Below are 10,658 nucleotides of genomic sequence, written 5' to 3'. Positions count from 1 at the left end.
GTTTCTGAGGCTGTAAATCTTTACGGGAGCAGAAAGCCTCATCTTTCTCCCATGGAACAGCTGGTAGTTTCAAACTGCTGACGGTGAGATTAGCAGCTGGATTCGTAACCACTATGTTACCAGAGCTCCTTGAAGAAGCTGGTAGAATTTTTCAATTTCATCATCACAGGCTTTAGTGGTTGGTGCATAAATTGAATAATAGTGGTATTAACTGGTTTTCCTTGTAGACATATGGATATTAATTGTGCTCATGAGTAAGCTGTACATACACCAAGAGACAGTCTTTCAAACAAAACAAGGGGATACTGAATTGTTTAAAATCAGGAAAGACATGTGTCAGGGTTGTGTTCTTCATCCTATCATAGACAGCAATGTACTTCAAGAGAGATCTTTAAATGTTCTTTTTGACAATGAATGTAACATCATTCCTCTTCAATTGGAAGTTCCTGGCATGGTAAACCACATGATTGTCAGATACTCATAAATGCCTAGGATATTGATCTTATGCATTCCATTTCATTTTGAAAATGTTCAGTTTTCCTAGATTCATACTTAGTACATTCTGCCTTCAAGTTACTAATGGATGTTTGATAGTTGTTTCTTATCACTTTCCATTGTGCCATATCAGCAAATGAAAGTCCTGAAAGCTTATTTCCATCCTTGGTATTAATGTCAAATGTACTTTGTGAAGGAAGGTCTTCCCCATTCACACTTTGAGTGCCTTCCAACCTGAGGGGCTCATCATCTAGTGCTATATATGATGATGTTCCACTACCGTTCATAAGGTTTTCAGTTGTTAACCATTAAAAAGTGGTCCACCTCTCCTACTTCCTAGTCAGGCTTATTCTAGATTCTCCACTGAAATCTGTACACTGGTGGCACACCCTCCTACATTGCAGCAACACACAAGCCACCGTAGTACAACAAACTGACAACTGAGTAGTGGGATTTAGCAGTTAAGATGTAGTTATCAACTCCATGAAGAGATATAACACTGTACAGTCAATACCACGATATGGTATGATGTGATCAGTCCTGATCTTATGTAATTATCTAATGTGTTGTAAATCCTAACTTCTACGAAGTTAATGAGCTTGGAGGCACTCTGCAGGCTTAGGTTGAACCTTGAGCCAATTTTTTTTGAGATATAAATAGAAAGAGAATTGAGCAGAGATAGAAGTACCACCAGGAAAGAAGAGCCAGGAATGGAGTACATCCTTTGGACCTAGGATGCCTGCTCTGTGAAGTTTCTAGGACCAGAGAAACACTGATGTCAAACATGGAGATCTCCAAGAAATGCTGGCTATTTTTAAAGGTATTAAAAGGAGACAAGGCCTTTTCTCCAGAGCTAGTGCTCTGAATTTGGATTTCTAGCCTCCTGAACTTAGAAAAAATACATTTGTGGTTGCTAAAGCCATTTACTTATAGTATTTCTAGTATAGCAGTACTGGATATCTAAGATAGTTACTTTCTACTCTTATATGCAAATTATTCATAAGAACATACCTGATTTTGAACCCCCAAGATAGACTCATATGTTATTCTTGCTGTTTAAGTGCCGTTGAGTAGGTTCCAACTCATAGCAACCCTGTGTAGGGTTTCTGAGGCTTTAAATCTTTGTAGCAACAGAAAGTCTCATCTTAACAAAGTGGTAATACTCACTACATGTAGTTATAAGTATCATAGACAAAACTAAGTTTTGTTTTCATATTAATAAAACATAAAGACCTCTGATGAAAACAGTTAGTAGGAGGCCAACATTAGGCAATTTAGTTTTCCATTGCTGCTACTACATACAATACATTTGTGTTGGCTGGCTATGGGTCAGAATTGAACCAGAGAAGCTTATTAACGTGTACATATGTTGTTGTTGTTTCTAGGTGTTGTTGAGTTGGTTCAGACTCATAGTGAGCCTATGTACAAAGAATGAACACTGTCTAGTCCTTTGCCATTCTCACAATTGTCATGCTAGAGTCCATTGTTATTGCCACCATGTCAGTCCATCTTGATGGTGGTCTTCCTCTATTTTGCTTATACCCACTGTAACAAGCATGATGGTCTTTTCTAGGAACTGGTCATTCCTGACAATGTCCAGGGTACTCGGAATGAAACCTCACTATTGTTGCTTTCAAGGAGCAATCTGGCCATACTGCTTCAAAAAATATTTGCTCACTCTTCTATCAGTCATGGTATTTGTTGTTGTTAAGTGTATATTGACCTTAAACACAACAGAACAAAACAATTCCCAGGGTGGATCATTCTCATAATTGTTGTTAATCTTGAGCCCATTGCTGGTGCCACTGTGTCAATCCCTCTCAAGGGGTCTTCCTCTTTTTCACTGACCCTCCACTTTACCTAGCATGATGTCATTCCCCAGGCAATGGTCCTTCCTGATCACATGTCTGAAGTATGAGAGATGAAGTCTCACCATCCTGACTTTCAAGGAGCACTCTGGCTGTACTTCTTCCAACACAGATTTGTTTGTTCTGGCAGTCCATGGCACTTACAGTATTCTTCTCAAACACCATAACTCATATACATCAGTTATTCTATGGTTTTCCTTATCCACTGTCCAACTTTCCCATGCATATGAACCTATTGAAAATATCATGACTTGGGTCAGGCACATGTTAGGCCTCAAACTGACATTTTTGCTCTTGAACACTTTGAAGAGGTCTTGTGCAACATGTTGTTGTTGTTGTTGTTAGGTACCATTGAGTCAGTAACAACTCATAACAATCCTATGCATAACAGAATGAAACACTGCTTGGCCCTGGGCCAACCTCACAATTGTTTCCATGCTTGAGCCCATGGATGCTGCTACTTTGCCAGTACATCTTGCTGGGGGTCTTCCTCTTTATATCTGACCTGCCACCTTACCAAACATGATATCCTTCCCCAGGCAATGGTTCCTCCTGACAATATGTCTGAAGTATGAGAGACAAAGTTCAGCCATCTTGGCCTCCAAGATGGCTGTACGTCTTCCAACTCAGATCTGTTTGGCAGACCATGGTACTTTCAATAGTCTCTCTCCCAACACTGTAACTCAAATATATCAACTGTTCAATGATCTTCTTTATTCACTGTCCAACTTTTGCATGCATGTGAGGTTATTGAAAATACCATGGCTTGGGCCAGGTGTACTTTAGTTCTCAAGCTGAGGACATATAGGCCTAACATAATATGTAGCTTCATTTCTTGATGGATGCTTCCATGGATGCAAGCAAAATAAAGTCTTTGACAACTGCAATGTTTTCTCCATTTATCATGATGCTATTTAGTAGTCCAGTGGTGAGAATATTTTATTTCTTTACATTGAGGTGTAGCCCATACTGACATCTGCAGCCTTTGTTTTTCATCAGTATTTTAAGTCCTCTTCACTTTCAGCAAGCAAGGTTGCAGCATCTGCACATCACAGGTTGTTAATGAGTCTTCTGCCAATCATGATGCTGCTATGTAATTCATATAATCCAGATTCTCAGATTACTTGTTCAATGTACAGATTGAATAAGTATGGTGAAGGGATACAACCCTGATGGACACCACACCTATCCTAATTTTAATTCTGTGTCTCCTTGTTCTCTTGAATTTCTGTCTCTTGGTCTATGTACAGGTTCCTCATGAACACAATTAAGTGTTCTGGAATACTCATTCTTATTAATATACGGCATCATAATAATTAGTACCATTGTCGTTCAGTGCCACTGAGTCGGTTCCAACTCTTAGTGACTATGTATGATTTCCTATGGTGGATTTAAATTACCAACCTTGCAATTAGTAGTTCACTGCTTATCCACAGTGCCACACTAGAGTTAGGTTTCATTTGTTCTATATGATGTCCCCTAAATATGAAGCTAAAATATGCTCATACTATTATTACCATAGGAATATTTGTCACTGAAGGACAAGGACTTTTCTTCAGTTTGCACCCTTGTTTCTTTTGCTCCTCTTCTTTGTTTTACTTACTTTACAATCTCTTAACAGTTTCCCTTGGGATATCTTCCTAATTGTTGTTGTTCAGTGCTATGGAGTCAGGAATAGGGTTTCCAGTGAGCGGCAGGTGGCTTTGAACTGGTAATCTTGCAGTTAGGAGTCCGCTATTATCTGACAGTGCCACACCAGGACTCCATTGGTGAATTGGTGAATGGTAAAAATGATTTCAAAACTGAACTTACTGAGTAAATTGCTACAGTGGCATTTTCTGTTTTCTCACCATTAAATAAGATGTTGTTATTGTTGTTGTTAAGAGGGTTCTGACTCATAGAGACCTTGTGTAGAGTTTTAGCGTAGTGGTTACAAATTGGGCTGGGAACCACAAGGTCAGCAGTTCGAAACTACCAGTTGTTCCACCGGAGAAAGATGAGGCTTTCTGCTCCGGTAAAGATTTACAGCCTCGGAAACCCTGACAGGGTTGTTATGAGTCAGAACTGTTTCCACGACACATAACCACCACCAAACCTTCACAGGAGGAGAAAGCCTCATCTCTCCCAAACTGCCAACCTTGTGGTTAACAGTCCAGTGAGTAGCCTAGACCACCACTAGTGTTCAGAAAAGGTGGTGAGGGAAAGAAATTTTTGGCACCCACATAATGTTTCTATACCCCAATGTTGATTTTAGGTACATGAATGATGTGAGTGGTTCAAAGTCACTGTCAGTTTTCTATCTGAATAGCTAACCTCTCCACATTAATACCCCAGTCCTTCTCTGAACCCTAACATCTTCTGGAAAGCCATTCGCAGCCCAAATGCATGTACAGCCCAGATTTGCAGTCAGGTAAGGCCTGTGGTGTGGCGCTGTAGGCTAATGTACTGGACCTCAAGATCTGTTTGAAAAACTAGGTCAGCAGTCTAAATTCACCAGCTGCTCTCGGAAATGCTAAACAAGGTGGGCAATGAGTCAGAACTATCTCAATGACTTTAACAATTAATACTTCATTATTAATTATTTATACACAAATAAATTGGTATGCATCATAGATTGGGTTCTCTAGAGGTATAAAACCCGTGTGTATATACATAAATGCTTTTAGACATATTTATTTCAAGGAAATGGGTCACACATATGTAGAGACTTGCTGGAGTCAGACTACAGACTTCTGACTCCTGTGGTTGTACATGAACACAAAACCTACAGGTCAGGCAGTTGATTTTTCACAAACCAAGAGCCAGAGGACAGGGGATGAAGAAAAGAATGCAGGAGAGAGTGAACTTTGCCAAAACATTCCTTTATATCATGAATACAGGCTACAGCCCAAGGAAACTCCTTTTCCAACTGACTGGCTGCTCAGATCAGCTCAGAAGAGGAGATGATTCAGGGTGTCTGAAAAAACACTGAAAAGTAGAGCCTCTATATCAACTATTACAGTGTGTACATGTAAATTTACAAGTGATTAATCCAAAAGCAGAGTCCTGGTGTGGCTCTGTGGGTTAATGCACTGCACTGCAAAGTCAGTTTGAACTGCGAGGTCAGTAGTTCAAGCTCATCAGCCTATGAGGGAAACTCTATATAGGATTGGAAACCCTATATAGGATTGCTATAGGTCAGAACCCTCTTGAAGGCACTTAACAACAAAAACAACAATCTTAAAAGCAAACAACAAGCACAAATCAAGGTAGAAGATTGGGTGATGTTGCCATAGTTAATAAATGCTTATGGGAGATGATAAGGTCTGTAAGAGTTTACAAGAGTTCTTTTTTGCATAGTCAGTGACAGCCATGGGTGAGGCCCTGAAGCTGTTATCTACTACAGGTGGGGCCTCTGACAGGGCATTAAGTTTGGCCATAACAATAATATGGCCTAGGGGATCAGGGTGATCTCTTTATTGGGCATTTGTGATCTGAATGGCCAATTATTGCTCTGAAACAGATATCAAAGCAAAACATATCTGTAAGGCAAAATATATGTTGCTCAGCATTAGGACAACGACTAGAAACCTATATTTGTAACTAAGTAAAGAAAATTATAAATGGTAAATAGCTGGGCTAATGTAAAATCTATAGAACTACTGTGAACTCTTAAATATATATAATTGAATAAAGCAAAAATGATAGCACTGTCTTGTGAGAGCTGCATAGATTAGCACATGTAACAACTGTAGCATAAAGACTGATGAAAGTAAAAATCAGCAAAGACAGCTGCAAGGTCTCTATATTTTATGTAAATTGGTAATATATTAACTTTGGAACTATGCAAAGTTACTTACATACATGTATTTCAATTCTGAGAGGAACAACTAAAAAGAATCCTAAGTTGGTAGGGCTAAGACACTAATTGCTGTTGTTAAGTGCCATCAAGTAGGTCCCAACTTAAAAAGACCCTGTATAAGGTTTCTAAGCAGCAACTGGTGAGATTGAACTGCCAAACTTGTTCACATTGACCTTGTGGTCGAGTGCTTATCTTATAATGTCACAACAGGACTCCTATAATGCTAGTAGCTAAATTAAAATTGAACTTAAATATATTTGCATAATGCAAAAGAAAGCAAGAAAGGGGAAGAAAGGAAAAGAAGCAACCTGGAAAAAACACCTATGATAAACTTTCAGCTCCTTAGATTGGGGAACTAGCAAGGAAGCTGACGCTCACTACTGCTATTCAACACTTTACTGGAGGTCTGTCTTAATTACCAAGTACTGTTGTAACATGAAATACCACAAGTGGGTGGTCTTGCAAACAGAAATTTATTTTCTTACATTCAGGAGGCAAGATATCCTAATGTGGCTCTAGAGGGAATTTCTGTTTTATCTATTTCAGTTTCTAGTTGATGGAGATTCTTGGACTTGCTGGTTTTGTAGAGTCAGCATCTTTCTCTGTCTTCATCATCATATAGTCTGTCTTCTCCCGGTGTCTTCATGACTCAGCTCCTTTTATAACTCAGAAGTGATAATGTTTGAAACATTGGTCTGGCCTCATTAATATAACAAAGAGAATCCTAATTCCAAACAGAATTACATCCACTGGAACAGAGATTAGGATTCCAATACATATTTTGTTAAGTGCAGTAGAATCCAGTCTCATCCATAGTGACCCTGTATAGAAGCAGTTGGTGAACTTCAACCATTGATCTTGCAATTTAAACTGACTTTTCAGTCCAGGTCATTAACTCACAGCACCAAACCAAGACTCAATAGCTATTTTAGGGGTACACAATTCAACCCATAATGATCACTTGATTGCTAATAATGTTGTCTGTCTCCTGTGCTAGAAGATAAATTCCATGAATGCATACATTTTTTTCATATATATTTCCACTGATCTAGACAGTACTTGAATTTTTAAGTACTCCACTAAATTTTTTAAGTGAATGACTTAAGCGATTAATGCCCTGTAATGGTTCATTATATGTGTTAATCAGGCTAGGCTATGATGGTCAGCGATTTGGTTCAAATCTAGTCTTGATGTAGCAATGAGGATATTTAAATGTGATTAGAATTTAAATCAGTTCACCTTAATCTAAAAAATTATAATCCAAAATGTAGGTGGTCCTCATCCAATCAGTTGAAGCCTTTAAATACAAACACTGACGTTTCCTGAAGAAGAAAGATTCTGGATCAAAACAGCGTTAAAATTGCTGTGCTGGAATGTCAAGGATTTTGCTAACCTCTACATTTTAGACTTTCTGGCTCCTGGAATCATTTAAATCAACACTTTCAAACCTATCTACATCTGTAACTAATCTAATCTAATCTATCTATCTCCGAGTAGGTGTTTCAAAAGCTTCCTATATTGATGGAATTAATGGAAGTTTTCCATGAACTTCCTGAAACCTCCAGATAGACAGCTAATTAGATCTGATAGAAAGATCTTACTGCTTCTGTTTCTCTAGAGAACCCTGATTATGATATGTCCTACAATTCTGTTGACTACAATATAGATGCAATTGGTGTCTGGAACATTAAGTGGGGAAAGGAAATAGAAGTAAATGTACTGAATTATTAAGTGACTCTTCTTGACAAAGTCTTTGTAAACTCCCAACAGTTTTTTCCTGATGAGTCTGGGTAAGAGAAAGTGGGAGAAGACCATGATGGATTATATGATTCAACTTTGAATGGTTGTTAATGGGATTAATTATAATTAGTCAATTTTGCCATCCTGCCTAGTATAAAATAAGCCATCTCAGAAGTAGGATGCTGGTCAGTGGGGAGTGGGTTAGGAGTGTGGAAGTCTCACTATCCTCGAGGAAGAAGGGTCAGGGGTAGAGCATGTCCTTCAGAACTCAGTTTCCCTGTGTGTTGGAACTCCTTGATCCAGGAGACAGCAGTGTGGCCTCAGAGGAGTGCCAAAAGTGCAGAACAGAACACAGAACAAGAGCATGTGACAGAGAAGCAGACTTCCTAGTCATAGAGCATGAAAGCTGAGTGACTTTCGGCAGGAGGCTCATTTGTGGAGTCCGGTGCTTCCAGGCACTTAACTCTGGAGCTAGGCCAACTGACTCATGGAGAGATAGTCCTTTCCCTTCGAGTTGGAGTTTATAGCAAAGTGAAAAGTCTTTAAGTATTTATTGTTGTTGTTAAGTGCTGTCGAGTCGGTTCCGACCCATAGCGACCCTGTACAGGGTTTCCGAGGGTGTAAATCCTTATGGGAGTAGAAAGCCTCATCTTTCTCCCGCGGAGCGGCTGGTAGTTTCGAACTGCTGACCTTAAGGTTCACAGCCCGATTTGTAACCACTAGCAGTCCTAAAAGATCTTTGTGGCATTTCTGGAAAAGGAATGAGGCCATGGACCCATGGTTGAGATGCCAAGGCCTAGAGAGAGGCCTGTCAGCTGACATGACTGGGAAGAGGCTGTCCTGACAGAAAGAACTGTGACCTGAGCATTTCTAATCCTTCACTGTAACCTGTTAACTTCCTTAATAAACCCCACAACTAAGAGTATGGTGGATGAATTCTGGGTAGACATTGCAATGATATACCGACCCAGATAAGTAGAAAGTGCTATGGGAGGCATTGTTGTTGTTGTTAAACTGTGTCGAGTTGGTTCTGACCCATAGCGATCCTGCACAGGTTTCCAAGGCTGTAAATCTTTACGGGAGCAGAAAGCCTCACCTTTCTACCACGGAACTGCTGGTAGTTTCGAACTGCTGACCTTGAGATTAGCAGTACGATGCATAACCACTCTGCTACCAGAGCTCACTATGGGAGACATGGTAGATGCTATTTTCAACAAGTATCAATCCACATGTTGTTAATTGCTTTTGAATCAACCCTGTATAGGGTTTCTGAGGAGCAGCAGATGAGTTTGAACTGTTGACCTTTTGGTTGAAATCGACCTCATGTTTGAGTGCTTATCCTACAGTGCCACACTTGGACGCTATTACAAAGGCTAATTTAACCTCTCCAGACTGGCAGTCACTATTTGAGCTGGGAAATACTCTAGTTAATTGGAATTTCCTGAGCAGGAGGTGGGTCTGATCATAAACAAATCACTCTCTGAGTTTGTTCCTCACTCCTCCATGTCATCCAGCTTGCTCAAGTCTCCTGGAAATCCTTACATGCTTTTGCTTTGCTCACTCCAGGATGAGTTTGGTAACACTGCTCATTCCCTCAGAGGAAGTCATCTCTTCTGATCTGACTGAGCAATTCACAGGTTAGTCACGGAGGCCTCATCTTTTCAGACTCTGGAGACCCCTGATATCCAAAGCCAAAATCAGAACCAAGGAACACTAGGCAATTTCATGACTCCACAGAGACCATCGCCAAAAGAGAACACTTCTACAAACAGATAGTTTCAAGAAATTTTACTATCTGGTTCCACTTTAATTTTCCCTCAGAATAAACCCAGTCAAGACAAACTAGGGTCTTCTGGCTCATCTTAATCGAAGCTACTATTGAAAATGAACACAATCATAGGGTTTAGAGGTACAGAGACCTTGTTTTATGAGATAAAATTGTTTTTAAGATATGAATAAAATAAAAAAGGATTTTTAGCAGATTAAGAGTTCTTTATGTGAACCAATTTGTACTTCTTAATTTTAAATTTTGTTTCATTTGAGTTAACTTACGATTTATTATCTGAAAATCTACCCTCACATTTATCACAAAGTCCCATATTAGGTAATAATATGCAGATATATTTTGACCATGAGAACTAAATTTCTTTTAATATTACACTAATGGTATGTTACTGAAACAAATTCTATAACGTAAGAAGTCTCATTAAGAAAATATTTTTCTACCAAGCTCTCTCTTGAGAGCCCCCTTAATCTCATTATTCCTGAGACTGTAGATGAGGGGGTTCAACATGGGGATCACCACCATGTAGAATACAGACACCACCTTGTTCTGGTCAGTAGAGTAGTTGGACTTGGGCATCACATAAATGAATGTAATGGTCCCATAGAACAGAGTGACCGCAGTGAGGTGGGAGGTGCAGGTGGAGAAGGCTTTGCGGCGGCCCTCAATAGAGCGCATATTCAGGATGGTGATGAGGATGTAGATATAGGAGATTGCTATGACAAACACTGTAACCATAATGATGGAACCAGCACAAAATGATGAGACCACTACAGAGATACTGACATTATAACAAGAAAGTTTCACTAAAGGAGCAAAATCACAGAAAAAATGATTGACCCTGTTTGGTCCACAGAAGGATAAAGAAAAGAAGGAAATTGTATAGGAGGACGCATTGACAAACCCACCTATGTAAGCCACAGAGAATAAC

The 10,658-nt window shown here is 39.5% G+C and overlaps 1 protein-coding gene across 1 annotated transcript; it reads right to left on the bottom strand.

The window, feature by feature from the left end:
• Positions 1-10,150: 10,150 nt before the first annotated feature.
• LOC102812845 (olfactory receptor 502-like) lies at positions 10,151-10,651 on the bottom strand (the record flags this gene model as incomplete). The annotated part of the gene is made up of 1 exon (XM_006873015.1): positions 10,151-10,651. A coding segment is annotated over one exon (501 nt), but the record flags the coding sequence as incomplete, so codon positions are not given.
• Positions 10,652-10,658: the final 7 nt, after the last annotated feature.

Source organism: Chrysochloris asiatica, unplaced genomic scaffold (assembly GCF_000296735.1).
Source record: "Chrysochloris asiatica unplaced genomic scaffold, ChrAsi1.0 scaffold00219, whole genome shotgun sequence".
Classification (NCBI taxonomy): Eukaryota; Metazoa; Chordata; class Mammalia; order Afrosoricida; family Chrysochloridae; genus Chrysochloris; species Chrysochloris asiatica.
This window is presented reverse-complemented; position numbering and strand designations above follow the sequence as displayed.